The sequence below is a fragment of the Mya arenaria genome, chromosome 3 (genome assembly GCF_026914265.1).
Source record: "Mya arenaria isolate MELC-2E11 chromosome 3, ASM2691426v1".
NCBI lineage: Eukaryota > Metazoa > Mollusca > Bivalvia > Myida > Myidae > Mya > Mya arenaria.
In genome coordinates this window covers 24,901,243-24,923,322 of record NC_069124.1, presented here as the reverse complement: position 1 = coordinate 24,923,322, position 22,080 = coordinate 24,901,243, and the positions used below count along the sequence as shown (strand labels likewise).

Genomic DNA, 22,080 nt, shown 5'->3' with positions numbered 1-22,080 from the left:
AACTGAAATTTGAACGAAAACACCGTAATAGTTTCTGTCCAATAACAAAGGCCATCAAACAACTGCGATTAAGGAAGTGATAAACCTGTACGAAAGTGTTTCCTTGAATCAGTAAACATCACTTCGGAAGTATCATCAATTTATTTTAAAGGAGAAATCATGACTATAGATTAACAAGCTTTTTCATCTAAGATAAAGATAATGTGGACACTTTGTGTAACCGGATCAATTTGCAATGACCTTGAGGCTTATCGTGCAACACATGCTGAGGCCCCACGTTGGGCACCAAATGTAACAGACTACACAAAATACTATGTGCATATTTCAGGGTTCGAACCCACTACCTCTTGCTCTGCAGGTGGACACTCTATCGCGTTGCTATAAAACCTAGCTCCATAGCATGGCAGTATAAGTGCCGCTACATACATCGAAAACCCATTTACATTTGTCTTAAAATAAATCTACAATTTAAACAAGAATGCTGCGGAGTAAACATCAACACTTGTTTGTCATTGTTTTTTATCAGTCGATACAAGGTGCACAACTCAATAATTATTAAACATCCTTCAGAGTTGTGGGTCTTGCTACACTTGTGTTCCAAGTTTTATTTGAATACAGTCGAAATCAGTTGGCTCAAACTCTCACGGACCGCCGAATAAACCTCGAGCCTCCGATTATTCGAGCCAAATTTAGCAGGAATGCTCACCTTCGGTTTATAGAAATCGGTCCTTTACATCCATTTCGAGCCAACGAGGAATTCGAACCAAGCGAGTTCGATCCAACGGGTTTCAACTGTATCTCAAACAATCTTTATATTATGGCCAACTTGTTAAAGATTTTACACAACAACATCGATGATGATGCCAACACCAAGGCCATGAGTCAGACAAAACCTGATCATTCTTACATTTCTCTACGAAAACAGATGAATCAAAATTGTGATATAATGAGGTATATATAAATGTGAACTTTATACCAAAGCACCCATATATGTTCCATTCAATTTTACACAATATCAACATACCTGTAATTGTTTAATATTTATACCCTTTAAAAAAAATCCCAGTTAAATTCAAGGATACAATGTAAAATAGCAATAAGGATAACTGTTCTAGCTTAATGTACCTTACAGGTAACTGAATATCAACTAACTATGTCAGATCAACAATTTACCATTTGATGTGTATCGTTTTCAATATAAGTAGTCATTACAATTCACAAAGTGAAAACATGGAGGCGTTTGTTTTGTATACATATTTATATTTATATATATAGAGAGAGACTTTATTGTTAAGATGATATAGCATGTTTAACAATTTTGGACGATAAAATGTTGTCAACATATCCATGTTTGTATGTTGATTAAGAAACTACAAATAATGGACTCTACTGTGAAATCTGGTAAGTTTTAGTTACATATCTTGTTTCTTTTCTTGTACCTCAAAGACATTAAATTTCTTCATATGTGTTGTTTATCTCAATAAACGAACCCACAATGATATTAATCAACATTTTAGACACAAACAATATGCCAGATGCCTTATGTTTTGCTAGTGTGAGTTTCAGTGACTATTAAAAGCACTACAAAAGTATAGATGCATACATGCCATATCCCCCGGCGGGGGGAAATATCCCCCGGAATTTCTACCCATCCCCTGGTCCCCCGCCAGGGGATCCATATCCCCTGGAATTTTTTTAATTTTTTTCAAAACTTGCTTAAGGTTGACAGTGGAAAGCATCAATAATATTATGAGTGTGAAATTCCATGAAGGACCATGATGACTAAGTCCAAAAATTATTGGAATTTGAATGTATTTCTGTGTATTTCTTTCTATGGCCCCCGAGGTCCTTGGGTATATAGGGGATAATGAGAGAAATGGGCTTTTACCTTCCATGTGGCCCCGCAGTGCCTAGTGAATGCGGTGGTTTTGTTTTTGCGCCGAAAATAGTGGGTAAAGGGCCTAACCTTGAGGTGCGGGGGAATTTGGCGGGGATTTGACCAGTACTTTGTCTCTGCAGGGTGGGGATTTTACCAAGAATTGGCTGGAAGTCAAAGTCCCCGCTATTCTCCGGACCTGGGAGGAAGGGGTGTGGTTACAATTGACTGGTGCATTATTGTGGCTACTTGTGAAAATGACATCTTGTTTTGACTTTATTATACAGATCTATTATATAACAGGCAGTATGGAGTACAAAACAAGTGTGCACAACTTCAAAACATACATGTATTCTATAAATTTTTCCAAAAAAAAAGAAAAAAATACGGAAAATCCATCTTATTTTTATTTATTTTTCTCGACGCTCATTTATGGACATCTTTTTCTTAATTTTATTTTAAAATTTTCCAGTAAAACGAAAAAAAAAAAACTGGCCTAATTGAACAAAATAAAAATCATACGAATTGTGTACAATAATGAAATAATAGCGACATATTTGGCGCTTTTTTTGACTGAATTTGTTGCCACGTAGCTAATAATTAAAAAAACATTTATAAAGGCTAATATTTTTGTATCTGTACACAAATTATATTCTTTAGTTTTTTATCACTAAAGCTGCACTCTCACAGATTGAACGTTTTGTCAGCAATCTTTTATCATTGGTTTGCAGATATTTACGCAAAAATTTGCTCTTCCCAAAACAAAAAATAAAAAAGTTGTAAAAATGGTATATCTGTGAGAGAACAGTTTTAAAGTCAATCAAATGAGTTTTTTTATCATTAAAGACAATTTAATGAGTTAAACATGATAATACATAACTCATTAATGCATAATTAAATTAAAAATAAATAATCATGCATCAACCAATATTGTGCGCCTTTTAATGCATGTCAACAGTATAACATTAAATATCAGATGAGTATAGATATAATAACATGCTTCCATATGAAACTGAGAAAAAAAATCCAACATACTTGCAAATATTACCACATTAAAGATACAAACACATAAAACATAATTTATATTTCCCAAGCTTCTTTTTTCCTTAATTGAAAACACAACAGACAACAATTTATTTCTATTTAAAGCTATCAGCTTTCGTCACAATTAATTGAGTTAAAAACGATATATACATCCAATAAGGTACGTACACAGAGTAGAGCGCATCAGTATTCAGTACTTAAGACAATTATAGATCTCCTCGTCAGTATGCGGCAATTGTCATCATTTGTCACTTGAACTGTCACAAAAACATACCTGAGCATTCCCTGATTACGAAAGGTTTTTTTGTTGCATTCATTTTCCTTGCTCAGACCTCGGAGTGTTACAGTCAATAAATTTAAGAACAAATATAAATTCTGGCTATACAAATATAGATGAATAAATATAGATGAAGGCCAATTATTATGACTAATATTATTAAACAATTGATCACGTTCTGTCAGGTATAAATGCATTATTCATTATGTATACTTCGTGAAAACAGAACATTAACACCTTAACACTATGTAGTGAACATTTTCACAATAGTGAAAACAAAGTCGACAAACATATTCAAATAAAATAGAAATTATAACTGCTGGAATTTAAGTTTTAATGGCTTTAAAAATATGGACCTCTGAAATCATTTTAAATGCTTTTTTTTGCGGAACCACCATTTAAGGTTGAACTATTTTACAAAATTCTGTTCATAAGAGTAAATGCCATTTGCTGTTTGGTGTCTAAATAACTGATATCAACAATGATTGAATTTTTGGTTTTCCAAGATAAAGTCTGTGAGTCTATTTAAAAGCATAAACAAAATATAAATCAATTTGAGGAAAATTCTTTAAAAACTTACCTATTATTCAATCATATTCTAAATAGTCCAACATGAATCAATCATATCTATATTATTCAGTAATTCAAATTCATTTTTCCTATACACATGTACTGTTTTATTGTATTTTCCTAAACCTGAACGTAAAGGTCACTTATATTATGTTTTCTCTCAAACTTATTAGCCTACTGAAAAGTAGATCCAAAGAAAACTATCCATCAAAATCCAGTTTAAACAAAATGCGCATCTTCATTATCTCTTTACTTAGTAACACTTGAATTTTTTTACCACGATTTAATATATATTAAACAAATCATTCAAACTTCACTTACATTTTCTATAACAAAAACCATAGGTTCATCACCTCTGAATTTAAAATAAACATTGTCACAAATCGAAACTCAACCACTTGGAAAACATGAAGTACACCATAGCCGAGATGCTTCGAATTCCAATCATTTGTAAAAGTGTATGTGTCTACTTACTTCCCACCTTCTGCCTCTATCCTAATCATCATCTTACAGATAATGCATCATCCGTGTTATATTAAACCCGGCAGCATGAATCACAATAATTCTCATTTTAATATTTGAATTTAAGGCACGAGTATTCTATCATACATGACGAGTATTCTACCATATATGACGTAATGACAGAAAATAGTTTCATACCCCCGTCATCCGAATTTCATATTTAAACTGTTTTGTGTTAAAGTTCAATGGCTGAACTCAACAACTATAAGTTGTAATTCTTATTTTGTTTGTCTATCTTACAAGTGCCTGTGTCACCATCAACCTGAGGTAATGAAATTTAAATACTCTAATACATGGCAATTATGTAAAAAAAAAACATTTTGCCATACAAATTTAAAGGTAGCAGTAATGAAAGCTTAAGCTATCGAGAGCATTCAAGCATGTAAATATTATCTAAATATGAGCTTAGTCTTAACGTCAATGACTATTTATATAAATCATTATCAGAAATGAAATAAAAATAGCATCTAATATGAGCATTAATATAACCCCCCAGTGTCACAAGATGGATAAAACCTTAAAACTCATGTATTGACCTGATTTAAGACACATATTATCAAGATTAAAGAGTCAAAGTTGGCTCTTCAAGTGGATGGAGACATACCCCCCTGTTACTGATGGAGCTAAGCATGTGCTGAAATCTACAGACAGACACATTCTTTTGAAGATAGTTCATATCAAACAATAAGACTTCAGTATTAAAAACAATCGGTTTCTCACTGGTGTAAATTTATGATTGTAACACTGCTATAATGCAGCATGTATCCCCTGCTATACATGTAAGAACAGGGCTTTTTCTGCCCATTTTGGGAAAAAGACCCTAGACATTTTGGGAAAATTTGCGTCGTGAAAATGCGAAAATTGGGAATTTTTTCAGTGAAAAGAAAAAAGCTGTCTAGTCTCCTGTGAATTAGGAAATTATTTAATATTAGTTTATTTTCCCTTTAAAAGACCCACAATGGCTGAAATATCAATCCTTGGGGTGTAAATATCTACTGCAATAAATCATGACAGATAATATTTCATATCTCTAAATGTGATGAAAATCAATGATTTCTGAGTTCAATTACTAAAAATACTTCAAATCACATAATTTATTAGGATGTTGAAAATGAACCAGTACAGGTAAAAAGAATTTCTAAAAAAAAAAAAAATTTTTTTTTTTTTTTTTTTGATTGGGATTTTTTTCTGAAGATTGGGAAAAATATCTTATATTATGCTTTGGGAATGGGTCCGATAGTCGGACCCGTGGGTACTATAGAAAAAGCCCTGAAGAATATCCATGTATAAAAGGTATACATACTGGACTCACCAAGGTGAATCACTCACAGCTACACCTTTTTCTTACATGAATCACACTCACATCTGCATTAAATTGTCACCTGAATCACACTCATATCTGCAGTAAATTGTCACCTGAATCACCCTAAAACATCTGCAGTTTATCAATTGTCACCTGAATCACACTTATATCTGCAGCATATAATTTCCACCTGAATCATACTTACATCTGCAGTATATTGTCACCTCAATCACACCAATACATCTGCAGCATATTGCCGCCTCCATCACTCTTATATCTGCAACATATTATTGTCACCAGAATCATACTTATATCTACAGCATATTGTCACCTGAATCACACCAATACATCTGCAGCATATTGTCAGCTGAATCACACTTACATATGCAGCATATTTTCACCTGAATCACACTTAAATCTGCAGTATATTGCCACCTGTATCACACCAATACGTTTGCAGCATGTCATCATCCGAGTCACACTTACATCTACAGCATATTGTCACCCGAATCACACTTACATCTACCACATATTGTCACCTGAATCACACTTACATATGCAACATATTTTCACCTGAATCACACTTAAATCTGCAGTATATTGCCACCTGTATCACACCAATACGTTTGCAGCATGTCATCACACGAGTCACACTTACATCTACAGCATATTGTCACCCGAATCACACTTACATCTACCACATATTGTCACCTGAATCACATTAATACATCTGCAGCATATTGGCACCTGAATCACACTTCCATCTGCAACATATTGTCACCAGATTCACACTCAAGGCATATTGCCATGTGTATCACACTCATACCTACAGCATATTGTCACCAGAATCACACTTCTACATCTGCAGCACATTACCTGAAACACATTTACATGTATATCATATTGTCACCCGAGCAGTGTATTGCCACCTGAATCAAACTCACACAATTGTCAACTGTCACCTAAATCACACTTACATATGCAGAATATTATCACCAGAATTACACTTAAGTATACCACATATTATCATCTTAATCACACTCACCGCTACAGCATATTGGGACTTGAATGACACTGAACTTATACAGCATATTGTTATCTGAATCACACTTACAGCTACAGTATATTGCTACTTGAACCACAGCTGCAGCATACTATCCCTTAATCACACTTAGAGCTACAGTTTATTGGAATATTTTGGAATTCTGTAACACTCAAAATACAACTATCATTTAATGCTTTAGGTTTGAAAATTCAATTAGATCATCTCATGATCTCCTGATATTTGCAAAGGTTTGTTGCAGATATAAATTATTATGCATCAATTTATAAAAACAAAAGATATATCAGATGACAGAAATTGCAATTGATGGCACATGTTGTTTTTTTCTCATTTATTTTTCAACATATATCATATTAACATAATGCATCAAGAACATATGTATCAACACCTATTGGAGCAGTTTTCTGTGAGGGGGATCATGTAAAAATGATGACAGTCCACAATTATCAGCAATAAGAGCAGTAAAACTTACACCAATGGCCCACAATTATTGCTGATTGAAAAAGTGACAAGATTGACTGGCACACAATTTTTCGGGGAAAGGGCAGTAGCAAAGACTGCAGCTGCTTGAATTTCGGTGACTAGAGTCGTAACAAGCTGAAAGCACAGTATTTGGCAATTGAAGAACTCTGGCGCACAAATTTCGGCAATGCAAGACCCCCCAGTGGCAGCAACATCAACTGGTACACTTAAAATATCTAACAATGAACACAAGGAGAAGCTGCAACCGTTATAAATACTGTAATTGTGAACAAAAATGTAAGTTTACTAGAGACAAGGCTGGGTGAAAATGTCAAGTTTTGTTATCACGGTTTTATGGAAAAGGAAACTTGAGCTCACAAAGAATATTCTTGAAATATTTTTTATGTGTAAAGATAGCACTCGAGATCCCCACTTAAAGTTTTCAAGCTTTAAAAAATTCAAAAGGCAGACGGGGGTACCCCACTTTTGAACCTAAACCCCATCATTGGCTTTGCGGACAATATTTAGTTTATTTTCCTTCTATTGGGCAAAAAACACACCAACAACCTAACCATTTATGGATAAAGATGGTTTAAACTGTGAACTATACCCTCAGAAAAATGTTAATGGAAAAGGAGTGATTGTTTTTTCCAACTTTATAAAAAGGCACTGAATTGTAGAGAGGTTATAAGGGGGACAACTCAAGAAATTCACACACTCAGGGAGTATACAGTTGTCTGACTTGCTCTTCATAAAAAATAGTTTCTTTACTTCCTTATTTATTTTAGATCCTGCGAATTAATAGAGGCATAATTAAAACCATAATTAAAATCATTGTAGTTCCTGTATAATAATTGGGTGAAAACTGATGGAATTTTATTTGTATAAGAGTTATATATATGAATATTATTGGGGTTTATATATATATGTGGATTATTATAAAATTATATATAAGTGAAAATTATATAATTATATAGAATAACAAATTCACTCAGAGAGCATGAAAGAACATTGGCTAAATGCTGCTTAATTCTGCCTAATTGTCAGTTCAGACCAATTTTGACCACAGTGGATTAATTTCAGTGACAGAAAATGGCGTTTTTTTCCATTTTTTTAAATATAATTTTTTCCAATGTGGCTAAGCCAGTTAAAAAAGGTAGAAAAACACACCTTGTTTGTCCTTCACACACTCTTTAACACTCTGATTACTGTTGTCATGTAAACATTCAACAAGAGGCACATCAGTGCCTGTGCTCCACTGGCCAAAAGGTTCAAGCAAAGACCACCTAACGAACATTTTCGTCAAGTTTCATAGAAATACAATCATCAATTTTTGAGGAGAAGTTATTTAAAAATTTTTTTTACTTTAATAGCTCTGGCTGCCATGTTGTGCAGTGGACCGAAATGATTTGGGCAATTTGAGTAAAGGAGCACCAAACAAACATTTCTGTCAAGTTTTATCGAAAAAAAGGTCATCGGTTTCGACGACAAGTCGTATAAAGTTTTTTTTATTTTCTAGCTCTGGCAGCCATGGTGTGCAGTGGACTGGAACCATTTAACAAATTTTGGTTAATGACCACCCAAGGAACATTTCTGTCAAGTTTCATCAAAATCTGATCATCGGTTTCTGAGAAGATGTTCTTTAAAGGTTTTTCTATTTTTTTTGCCCTGGCAGCCATGTTGTGCAGCGGACCGGAACCATTTGAGCAATTTTGGTTAAGGACCACCCAAGGAACAATTCTGTCAAGTTTCATCAAAATCTGCCTATCCGTTTCAGAGGAGATGTCGTTTAAAGATTTTGCTATTTTTAGCTGTGGCGGCCATATTGTGCAATGGACCAGAACCATTTGAGCAATTTTAATAAAGGACCACCCAAGGAACATTACTGTCAAGTTTCATTGCAATACGATCATCGGTTTCTGAGGAGAAGTCGTTTAAAGGTTTTTCTATTTTTACCTCTGGGGGCCATCTTGTGCAGTGGACCGAAACCATTGAAGCAAATTTGATAAAGGACCATCCAAGGAACATTTCTGTTAAGTTTCATCAAAATCTGATCATCGGTTTCTGAGAAGATGTTCTTTAAAGGTTTTTCTATTTTTTTGCCCTGGCAGCCATGTTGTGCAGCGGACCGGAACCATTTGAGCAATTTTGGTTAAGGACCACCCAAGGAACAATTCTGTCAAGTTTCATCAAAATCTGCCTATCCGTTTCAGAGGAGATGTCGTTTAAAGATTTTGCTATTTTTAGCTGTGGCGGCCATATTGTGCAATGGACCAGAACCATTTGAGCAATTTTAATAAAGGACCACCCAAGGAACATTACTGTCAAGTTTCATTGCAATACGATCATCGGTTTCTGAGGAGAAGTCGTTTAAAGGTTTTTCTATTTTTACCTCTGGGGGCCATCTTGTGCAGTGGACCGAAACCATTGAAGCAAATTTGATAAAGGACCACCCAAGGAACAATTCTGTCAAGTTTCATCAAAATCTGCCTATCCGTTTCAGAGGAGATGTCGTTTAAAGATTTTGCTATTTTTAGCTGTGGCGGCCATATTGTGCAATGGACCAGAACCATTTGAGCAATTTTAATAAAGGACCACCCAAGGAACATTACTGTCAAGTTTCATCAAAATCTGCCGAACCGTTTCAGAGGAGATTTCGTTTAAAGATTTTGCTATTTTTAGCTCTGGCGGCCATATTGTGCAATGGACCGGAACCATTTGAGCAATTTTGGTAAAGGACCACCAAAGGAACATTCCTGTGAAGTTTTGTCAAAATCCGCTTATCAGTTTAAAGTAAAAGTTTACGCACGCACGCACGCACTCACGACGGACAATCTGTGACGACATAAGCTCCATGGCCTTCGGCCAGTGGAGCTAAAAATATGAAATACCACCAACTACAGAGCGATAAGTATGAGCTGCATCGTAGCTGTTTACACAATATAGTTGTCGCCTTTTATTCTGACCGACAATGCATCACATGTCACCTATTCCTTATCATGTGATTTGTATCATACCTGTAAGCATACACAATAGGGTATGGTTTAACTGTTTATGCTTCCTAAGCAGATGCTCGGAATGGGCAGCCGATATAATGCTTTTTATCAGAACATTACGCATATTTTTGAAGTTAAGAGTCAAAATAATCATTGTTCATGTCACAAAATCAGGGAACCCCAAAAGACCACCAGCGCATCTTTTACAGCATGCACTTTTAATAGGCCATTTACGTATGTTCTGAATGAGGTTCCAAAATTGCTATTCATAGCTCAGTTGATAAGAATTTATGTACAATTGACAACCTCATTTGGAGTTTGTTTTTTTCTAAATAGAACATAAATGACACCAAAGTAATACCTTTTTTAATCATAACAAACCTAGCTAGCTACAGCACACAGAAATTAATTTTGTTCTTATTTAAGTCCTCTGCTTTACCAAGTGACTTTTAATTAAGGCATCTGAGTAATGCAGATGATACATGTTTAGTATTTAATCTCCGAAACAATTTTGCAATCCGATCAGCTGAATTTTATATAATCTCAGTGACAGATATAAAGCATAAAGCATTCCGGAAGATGACCTCCTATGGGTGAACTTTAGGAATCCAAATGGCAAAGTGTATATTTAATAGAAATTGATTGTAATTATATTGATAAACTCCCATATTGAAATGGCAATATGTAGGCTGATCTGAATAACTAGCGTATGGATAAATTGCAACATTCTTTACTTATATCATACGCTAGAGTTATTGAAAATTGTCTTTAACAACATATGGTACAAAACATTTACCTCACAAAGTTCCCTTGTGAGATTAGAATTAAACATTTGAGCAAATCAAATTGATAATAATATACCTGCAAGTCAAGAAAGATAGAAAAATATAAGAAATATTCAATGGTGATGACAACAGCATGTCTAAAGCATAGCGATGGCCCCACTTTAAATTGCCGAAGCTGCATTTTTTTTCGGATTCGGAATATTTTTTTGCACCAGTCAATTGTAACCATGCCCCCCCAGGTCCGGGGAATGGCGGGGACTTTGACTTTCGGTCCAGCCAAGCCCGGGCAAAGTCCCCGCCCTGCGGGGACGAACTGCTTGTGAAACCCCCACCAAATGCCCCTGCACCCAAGGGACTCTAGATAAGGCCCATTCCCCGCTATATTTGGCGTGAAGACAAAATCACCGCATTCACCCAGTACTGCGGGGCCACCTGGAAGGTAAAATCAAGGCCCATTTCCCCAGCTATTCCCGGTATACCCCATACCTGGGGGGGGGGCCGTGGTTACAATTGACTGGTGCATTACATTACTAAATTTATAAAGGGGAGCTGCATCTTACTGGAAGATGCGGAATAAATAGTCCAATGAGAAAATGGTGTTATATCATTAGATCAAAATGTTTAAAAAAGATTGTAAATTTAGAAATTGTAACTTCCGCATTTTTTAAGGAAACCATGTGCGATCAAACTACCAAAAAAACGTTGCTACCAGAAGCCATCGTTATCTCAATCATTGAAAATAAATCACTTACCTTTCCGGTATAATATCTTAATAAAAACTTTGATTAAGAAAAGAACTGTAAATTTCTTTTACGATGAAAAGAAATATCAAAATATAATCAAAGTAATAATGATAATCATGAAAGGTACAAAATGTAAAGAATGACAACTCCAGTATGACTGAATGGTTTACAAAAGTAAAAGCAAATATGGATGACAACCCTTCCAAGGTTGCAAATCCTGCAAATAAAATAAAAAATTGGGAAAGATTTCCTGAACCTTGGTAACTCCGGTGTAATCATCCTAATTACTGCAAAAACAGAAATTTTAGGAATAAAAACTATTTCTATATACTTAATTCAGTTCGATACATGTATCATTATTAAGGTGATTGTGCGCTGATCGAATATAAACCAATTATCATTGGATGGGTCTGATGGATTGGATAGATTATGTTCATTAATAATTAATTTTCATTGAGCTTTATTATTTTACTAAAAAAACATAAAACATATCATCATGTGTAATATCATGTGACCTTGAAAGTTGGGCATAGTACTTTTTCTAATTGCTGCTTTATATATAGAAACAAATATATATTTATTATTTAATCTATTTCTTTTTTTATTGATTGAATATTTTAAGTATGGACAGTGAATTTTGAAATGTGAAGGACAAATGAGAAGTAAACATAATAATTAATTTCCTTCTTTTAAACACTTTGTATATACATACGCTTTTCATTATGTCTGTCCATTTGATTCAATAATCAATGTATCACGAATTTTGTCTGATTTATAATCCAACAAAACATTTCTGTCCTGGTTTCATCTTATTTTGATTTTGTGCTACTAATTCCTTTATTACGTTTTAAAGTGACTCGCTCATGTCTTTGGACCAAAATTAGTTTTCCAGGCTATGCATCTGAAAAGACTTATTTTATCATTATTTTAATCTATGATATCGAAATTGCAGAAAAAAATACAGGTATAGCATAAAGAGTATTTTGGTGTAAGTGGGGTTCAAACCCACGCTGGTAAAGTCAAGAAAAAAATAGGAAACAGCTGGCTAGTTCACACAGCCACCGGGACTTTAACAAAAGTAGTGGATATGTTGACCTGTTAAGGAAACATTGATAACATCACGCGAAAATGTCAATCAACCAATCACGCAACACCACATACGTAATTGATTTTCAATCGCATTATAAACGCTAATGAAAATTGTGGTCTTCAAAGACGATACTTGAGCAAATATCAATCTTTACTGAAGGTTCCAGTTTGGGTATTTTTGTTTTAACACTCCTGATTTGCCACACTTTTTTTCATAATTTTAAAAAAGTGAATTTTACAAACCATGAGCGAGTCATATTAACTGTTGAACTATGCATTTCAAGGTTTTGAAGCATTGAAAGATCATCTCTTTTGCCAATCAAGTGCATGATATCTATTGCCTGTCGTCTATGGTCTTCAGAACTAATAGAAAAAAGGTCTACTGCATCTGTGATTATTTATTGGCGCCGCACTGAAGTGCGCGCCTATTATGGAATGGGAATTTATTTTAGTTAGTGGTAGGAGCGGTTTTTAAGTTGGTTGACAGTTGGGTTTTACTGTTATTTTATAATGATTAAAAAATGCAAATGGGTGGCGATTGCATGGGTGTTAAAAATGATTTTTATGGTTGAATAAATTAAGTCTTCAATTTATCTTCAAAACATTATTTCAGAAGAACGACAAATAAGTTTAATAACTGTTCCCGATTCGTTTACGTTTTCCGATTGGTTACCTGAAATATCTTAAATATCATGTGCCGGAAATGTAAAATGTGTGGACCGGTAATTATGCGAATGGGAATAATTATGTTTTATGTTGTTTTGTTATGTTTACTGCATTGATAAACCATGAGGTAATCTTTTTTCTTTAATCTAATCGATATTGGAATTAAATGTTCACCTAACTTTATTTGTTAATGTGTTGAAGGTGACATTAGTAAAATTTTATTACGATTGTCCCCGAGTTGTAACACATACCAGATGTTGCTATTTTTAGAACCAGAAGGTATTTCCCCGCTATTCATAGGTCAATGATGGAATTTCTACATCGTAGTAGTTGGAAACTCGGGTGATGATTTTATCATGAATATACGTTTAAAATAAGTAAACTCTAAAAGTACGCACTGACAGTTGATTACGATACATCTAACAATTTGAGTCATTACAGTAAAACATGGATTATAAGTTAATTATACGCTGAAGAGAAGATTTTCTGTCGAAAAAACAAATGTCAACAATCGGCATGGAACTGGGATATTCATATCAAAGGGCTATGTATGTAAGTATCTTTGAGTAGTTTTGTACGTTGATGTGTTCAAAAATGTTTGTTTTTTAATTTATCTTTGGAATTCTTAAATTATTTTTATTTGCTAAATGTTAAGACAGCGTGTTAATATTTTTACATACATGTACTATAATTATATATTATTATTAATATACATGTTACATCTACTTATGCACCAGTCAATTGTAACCACGCCCCCCCCCCCCAGGTCAGGGGAATAGCCAGGACTTTGATTTTTGGTCCAGCCAACCCTAGGTAAAATCCTCGTCCTGCGAGGACGAACTGATGGTCAAATCCCTGCCATATGCCCCCGCACTCCAGGGAGCCTATGTAAGGCATATTCCCCGCTATATTTTGCTCGAAGACAAAACCACCGCATTCACCCGGCACTACAGGGCCACCTGAAAGGTAAAAACACAGCCCGTTTCCCCGGCTATCCCCGGCATAACCCCGGACCTGGGGGGCCATGGTTACAATTGACTGGTGCATTATGTACATGTTTCATATTTTTAAATGTACTTATGCACATTATTTATGTATATGATATGAGTATGTAATCTTTTAGTATGTAATCTTTTATTTGATTGTTTTATCTTCGAAAAATATTAGACTTAAAATTTTGTTTAAAAATGATGTGTTTTGGTATGTGACCTATTTTTAACATACCATAATACATGAACATACCCATTATTTGTTTACAAACTGCATATTTTCAAAATAAACCTGTAAGAAAAGACGAACATGGTTTCGGGCTGGAAGCCACGACAGCTTTGACACTAGCGACATTCATTTGCTTGGTGTAGGTCTCGTTAAAACCCCGTACTGTTGTGAATCATTATCAACCATATGCACAACAACTACACATTTGTGCTTACCAACTTACTCTTGGCTAAAACGGATATTAGTGCAGAATGTATAATTGATACAGTGCATTTGTCTTTCACAGTTGTAGTTTCTGCCGGTTGATAATCAGAAGTCTAATTTCTTTCAGGCAGGAAAATGACTGAATATTACTAAGTCAACAAATTGGGGTTATGAAGAATTCCAACCTGCATTAAATATTATGTTGGATCATTGAGACAGATTTGACATCCATGTCATCCACAAGGCAGTCACATCTGATAGAGATGATGTGAGTATTTCATAAAAAACATATTCGAGTTGGTGTTTGTTGTTTTATAAACTCACTGTATTCAATAATCAAGTGGTGGTGGTGGTGGTGGTGATGATGGTGGTGATGATGATGATGATGATGATGATGATGATGATGATGATGATGATGAATTTTATTGATAAATTTAGTAATTTTCTTTATATATTATCTACATGTATGTATCAGCTTGTTGTTTTTTTTTTAAATAATGTTGAGAAATATTAAACTGTTTATATTTTCTTTTGTATATGTATGGCAGTATTATTATCTATACTAATAAGTTAGAAAAGCTTTTAGAGTACACTTCTTTTCCTTTACAGAACTAAACATTCTAGATGGGTAAAGAACCTGAAGGGGCATAAAAACCAAATCAGCATTGACTCAGCATTGAGTAATTATCATCTGTGCACACACTACAAGTACAAAGCATGGAAACAGACCAAACTTCAAATGTTGAAGAGTAAAGACTTATTGTGAAAAATTCTAAATGTAAGAATACCATTGACAAAATAAAACAAATAGACATCGATAACCTACAGAGACTTTTTACATGTTATAATATTAAAAAGACAAATTAGTTGAGAACTTTCACTCTGACATTTTTGGAGGGGCATTACCGCCTACATGTACATAGTGTTCTTGTTTCTTTACATATTTTAATTTGAATGTACATTCATTGTTTTTAAATCTGAATTCTGAGTTAGTATCATACGTAAAATTCATTTATTTGAATGATTACATTTTATGAATAAGTCCAATAAAGCTTTATCAATTTTTACAAGGGTTGATTTTTAAGCATTTTATTAGCTATAAAAATGTATGGTTACATGACATTATGTATATTTTCTTCAAAATTGAATGGTAAACTATCATAAATTGTCTTTTAAATTGTTCATTAGACATCATAGAAAATGATTTCAGCAGGTTGTCTTATTATTAATTATTTTTTATGAATTTATAAAATTGCTTTATATTTTCAAACATCGAAATACTGCTCTGTTCAGAAGACTCACAAGATCAATCAAAGATCAATCAAAATGATTTTTTTGCATGTGTATCAATAATGCTGTTCGGTTGAACTTATGTTTTCTGTTAACTGAAGTTTATTTCACCAGAAACTGTCATGTTTATTTCATAAGCTCTGATAATGTGAAACAAAAATCAAATATAGACAAAATATTTACTTGTCGCTCTTTGTAGCCCTTGGAGTTTGGGGTTGGGTGTAATGAAACTTAAATAACTTTTTTAATTCACGGAAAATATCTTCAAAATTTGGATAAAAGTCCCATAGTGTACCTTGATAATAACTATGTTGTCGGTGAAAGCTTTTATTTAAGTGTGTATTACTTAAATACCTTAATTTAGTTTAAATAATTATGGCCTTTAATGATTTTTGTTTTCATATAGATTTCCTGTTATATTGAGCTTTGTCAATTTTTTTGTTGTTTTGTATTATGTACAATTACTACCGTATTATATCATGCATAGGACGCACTTTTTTACCCCCAATTCTTGATTTAAAAATTGCCTGCGTCCTTTCTATGCTATTAGAATTTCATCTGGGTTTTTTCCAAGTCCATTTCAGGTCGAAAATATCGGACCGGGGAAGAACGCGGTAATAGTAAGTATCTGTACTGCGTCACCGAAGAGAACAACTAACATAAGGTAAAATCACGCAAGTTAACACACTCAGAAATATATTGAATGTTTACTTTAAAATGATTTGAGAAATAAATTGAAAAAAAAAACATGAGTGTTTACTTTTTTATAAAAGGGACGCTACTCACAAAAACTCAATGTGAGTCAGCACTTTAACTGGATTGAGTTATAACGGCAACGGAAAATCGGGAAAGGAGGTAAATATCAATTAATCGTTGTTCATGATTTTAATGTTTCGATATTTTACATAACATTTTGTTGTATGTTACTGTTTTAAAAAATTAATAAAGGAATGTGCATAACGCAAAGTATCATTATTGTCACTATCAAATCTTTTCAAATGTGCGAAGGTGTGAAAAACACCTGCTGTCTGTCATTAAAAAAACATCAATAGAACAAACTATTGCGATGGTAATACCTTATGGTTGTTTGTTCGCACTTGACCCGATGTGCCTTTCGCTGGCAAGGCTAATTACCAACACGCATTAATTATGCCGACATGCTTTAATCCGCACAGCGACAAGCCTTATCAAAACAATCATCAGTTTTGACAATACACAGTTGTGTTGCGATTGCAACGGTTGCAACGGTTGACTGTCATTAAGAAGGCATGGCGAGACTATTGCAACGGTTGCAACGGTTGATTGTCAGTCGGGACTATTACGGCATTTGTATAAGTCTTATAATATGGGTGAATGTTCTCAAAATGTCAAGACATATATCATTGTTGTGTACGCCAAATTACCAAAATACAATGCTAATTATCGAAATACACAAGACAGTTATTGAAATATGCCTTATATACAATTTTTTGTTTGTTTTTTTACTTCATTATATGTTATAAATACTTTACCAACCTCAATTCGGCTCCGTTTTTGACATTTTTCCGCTGCGTCCTATCTTATATATTAAGGTTTTTTTACCCGTTTTCTCAACTATTTTTTTGCCTGCGTCCTATCTATGCTAGCGTCCTATACATGATATAATACGGTACTTCTATTTCCTAACTTAAATTTTTTGTCTCATTTGTCAAATTGAATTGGTACATATTTCATATAAAGTGAAAAAAACACACACTATTTTTAAAGATGCACTCTTACTCCCAAACAAGACTTATCACTTATTATTGTTTTGATTTTTCAAAATGGGTTGATAGATGTCAACAACAATGTTTCTAATGAAGGATTTTGAGTTCAATTTGCTAATAAGAATGAACATACAACATGGTATTTCTGCCTTGTGATACTATAGTAGACCACAGTAAATCTTTTAGCAATCACCAATCATTTAATATTTGTCATGCCTTCTGCTATTATAAACAGGGTCACAAGCTTGTTATAAATCAGTAAACAATATTTCAGTAAATGCATTATTTAGTAAGTAGTTATTGTTTTATCAGTCAATTTGATGTGTGTTATAAATACAATTATATGCAGGGCTTCCATTAAAGGAAGTTTGGAAGAATATTACTCCTTAGAAATGGGTTAAAACTTTCAAAATTGATTTCTAGGAAGTACAAAAACTTCCATAATTTTGAAGAAAACCACCAAAGTAGAACGCTTGGAACTTCCAAAATTGATGGACAGGAAGTTTATACTTCCAGTTTCAAAATCTAAATGGAAGCCCTGTTATATGTATTGATTTCAAATAAGAGTTTCACTTTAAAGATGCTCATTTAAAGATAATGAACAGACACACAAAAACTAGACACATTTGATACTAATTGTATGAATGATTATTGTTTAGGTGACCTCTGATTTGTTTTGGAGATATTCACAAATGGGTGTTATTCGTTTTTGTCTTCAGTTTCTTATACATTTAAGGATTTTTATAATTGCTTTTCTGGTATATATTAATTTAATGCAAATGAAAACACACTTTAAAGTAGACACATTTGATACTAATTATATAAATGATTATTGTTTACATGTACTCTGATTTGTTATGAAGATATTCATAAAGGGGTGTTCTTCATGTTATTATACATTTTGGACTTGATTTAGTATTGCTTTTCTGGTATATATTCATTTAATGCACAAAGAAATTATTTTAAGTGTTCAGTATCACTTTCACACATTGTTTACTATTATTTTGTGCATATTTGGCCTATTTATGCTTGTATGTGCATTGCTGTATTTCAAAACCTTTGTGAAAAATAGAAACAGTATTATTTCTTTCATGCATAGTCTGATACATATTCAGTTTGTATGCGTTATTTTTATCATATTTGAAAAATTTGCCATTGTCCAATAAGACACATGCTGTTTTTGTGTTAATATCACTATCAACTAAAAACATCCATTTTCAACTCTTCTTTACCATGTAATAAAGGAGAAGTTAACATTATAACTCCATTGACCAGTTTTTTATGCAATTTGTCCAATTTCATACATTTTAGTATTATTAAACAGCTAAAAACAAGGCATGTTATGTTATAAATGCATTTCATTTAGTAAACAATGTTCTCTTTTTATATAACAGTTCAATAATTATGTTCTATTTATGTTTGTAACTTTCATACGAAATGATAATGTTTATTAAAGTACTACAAAAATTGTTATTTCATGTCACTTCTTCATGATGAATTCCCCATATAATCAGGAAACTTATTCTTTTCTTCAAGTTGTCATTCCAGCATGGTGACTTTGCCCCCTCCCCCTAAATGATTAGAACTGCAGTGTACAAGAACAATAACTCTATTTCAGCGAATTGCAAGAGTTATTCCCTTTGTTCCTTTTCCTGTCCGTAGCATAACAAGAAAACTACTTTTTGGAATTTCATTAAACATTATTCAATGGTAAAGCACAACAAGAGGAAGTGCAGTGCACAATGACTATAGCTGTATTTCAGCTAATTACAGAATTATAGCCCTTTGCCTGTTTTTCTTGACCAGAGCATTACTTTCAAAATACTCATGGTATTGAAATAAAACTTTGGATATGGATAGGTGGCAATGACAAAAAGTACAGTGCACAAGCACCCTAATTCTGTTGTGTTCATTAATGTACCACACCCCTAATGAAATGTTCAACTTGAAACTCTTCAATTGCAATGCTTTAGCCTATGTTGTTAAGCAGAATACTACAAATATTTTGAGAATTTCATGGATGCGGTTCGATGCATTGTAATATGCTTGTTGGCCTTGACATTCCTTGTTTTTTAACATATAACAAATGCATAAACTATTAAACGGCGCCCTTTGATGCTTTGCATCAAAGGTCTTTCTTGTTGTATACTTTCATGCATCACGTGGAACTACCAACTGAAGAGGCAGGCTTATAACCTCACAAAGCGTCCGGACATGTTCAGCTTGTATTGGCCTAGATCGACCAAGCTAATTCACAGCTTTAAATTATGTTTACTAGAATGATGCTCAACGCTGCCATTAAGGTGGTACAAACTGACAGTCTCGTGGTGCATAATGGCATTGCAATTGTGCATTGTTCAAATAACAAGCATGTTTGCACACAGAAGTAACAGTAAATATCCATTTTGGAAAGCACTAACCCATTCCTGTCAACCTTAATTGTAAATTACTATCCAAAAAGAGTATTAGTGATGGGCAATCGCCGGATTTGCATTATGGATTAAACAGACTGACAGATCAACTAATTAATCAAAATAATTGAAGATTATCAGAAATTTAAACTAAAACTTTTTGTATCATTTCGTATCTAGTGAGGAAGTGCAGGTAAATTAAATCACAATTAAAAATCAAATTAAACAAGAGACGTTTGTCAAACATTATGCTCCCCTGAGTGCCAAATTGCTGTCAGGAATGCATGGACTGAAATGACAGCTGATTTGTCATTGGCATTGGATTCCTTTAAGTCAGTCTTAAGATTATGACTTTTCAAAGTATGAGGATAGTAGGTACAGTTTTTAATCATGTTCAGATGATGACTGATATTTGCAGATAAACATAAATTCTCTAAGCAGCAGGGAAAAAGTAAATTATGATGTAAATTCTAATGACCTATATGAGTTGTTACCTTAACCTTTGACTCTATGAACTCAAAATCCATAGAGGTCATCTACCTGTCACCCCAAACCTAAATGTTAAGTTTGAGGGCCATGGGTGCAGGCATTGTCAAGTTTTCAAACAGACACGCTTTTTGCCTTGAAGGTCACCATGAACTTGACTTTTGACCCAATGACCACTTAAATCAGGGATTATCTACTGGTCAGGCCCAACCTCCAAGTCAAGGTTGAGGACCATGGGTGCAAGCATCGAAGAGTCATCACTAGGACAACCTTTTCACAGTCAAGGTCACTGTGACCTTGACCTTTGAAATGATCACCACTAAAGTCAATAGAGGTCAATTATTTGTCAGGCCCAACCTTCATGTCAAGTTTCATGACCATAGGTCCAGGAATTGCTGAGTTTGCATTCAAGGTCACGACCTTGACCTTTGACATAATGACCCCTTAAATCAATAGGGGTCATCAACTGGTCAGGCGCAACTTCCAAGTCAAGTCTGAGGGCCATGGGACAGCCCGTTAGCATTTAAGGTCACAGTGACCTTGCCCTTCGACCTGCTGACCCTTAAAATCAATAGGGGTCATTTTCTGGTCAGGAACAGCCCCTATGTCAAGTTTGATTACCATAGGGTCAGGCAATGTTGAGTTATCACTCGAACAAGCTTTGGCAACCATTTACCTTTAAAGGTCACTGTGACCTTAACCTTTGAACCATAAAATCCATATGGGTCATCTACTGGTCATGCCCAACCTTCATGTCAAGTCTTATGACCATATGTCCAGGAATTGTTGAGTTATCTTAACCTTTTCCCAACCATCAACAATCACATTTACATCTAATTATCAGCAAAACAATAAAAAACAAACATTTTTTTATTAATCGATACCGGTAACGTTGTTGCTGATTGTTAACTTTCAGGTTGGGGCGACTATTGACCATTGCTGATAATCCGCCCATCACTAATGGGTAATCAGTCATAATTTAAGATTTTCACCCAATCCCAAATACATTTTCATTTACCAAAATATATTTTGTTTATTCTTACTTACCAGATTTGGTGGACATGGTTATGATTAACTTATCTACTTGAATTTCTTATTTGTCTCATGCTTTTGGCAAAGAAATTAACTTCGGAGACTGTATTTGCTAATCCAATACTACATTTTAGTTTATGACCTTCTTGAACTATATTTAGGACAAAGAATTTATAAATGTCTGACTTGATTATCTATTTGCGTAACAACGCATGATAACAAAACAATCAAGAAAAGGACAAACCACAATGTAATCATCATTTATAATATGAGACAATAATATTGTGAATTTCATTAC

The 22,080-nt window shown here is 33.9% G+C and overlaps 2 protein-coding genes across 10 annotated transcripts in view; one reads left to right on the top strand and one right to left on the bottom strand.

Annotated features, from left to right (window-relative positions):
* The window catches only part of LOC128228276 (calpain-15-like), a 67,123-nt gene that overhangs the window by 563 nt on the left and 44,480 nt on the right, over positions 1-22,080 (top strand). Inside the window, exon 1 of one of the 3 annotated variants that reach the window (XM_052939480.1) lies at positions 1,321-1,401. The exons of 1 other annotated variant lie outside the window; for it this stretch is intronic. The gene's annotated coding sequence lies outside the window, so the exon portion shown is untranslated. Of the gene's footprint in view, positions 1-1,320; positions 1,402-4,537; positions 4,557-22,080 lie in introns of those variants that run through there. One more of the 3 variants, XM_052939485.1, reaches the window with a different exon arrangement.
* LOC128228277 (GRB2-associated-binding protein 1-like) overlaps positions 1-22,080 on the bottom strand; it is a 45,692-nt gene that overhangs the window by 19,994 nt on the left and 3,618 nt on the right. The window contains exon 1 of one of the 7 annotated variants that reach the window (XM_052939490.1): positions 4,428-4,451. The exons of 2 other annotated variants lie outside the window; for them this stretch is intronic. In XM_052939490.1, coding sequence (XP_052795450.1) covers positions 4,428-4,436 — 9 coding nt within the window. In that variant the 5' untranslated portion in view covers positions 4,437-4,451. 4 more of the 7 variants (XM_052939491.1, XM_052939489.1, XM_052939492.1 and 1 more) reach the window with 4 other exon arrangements.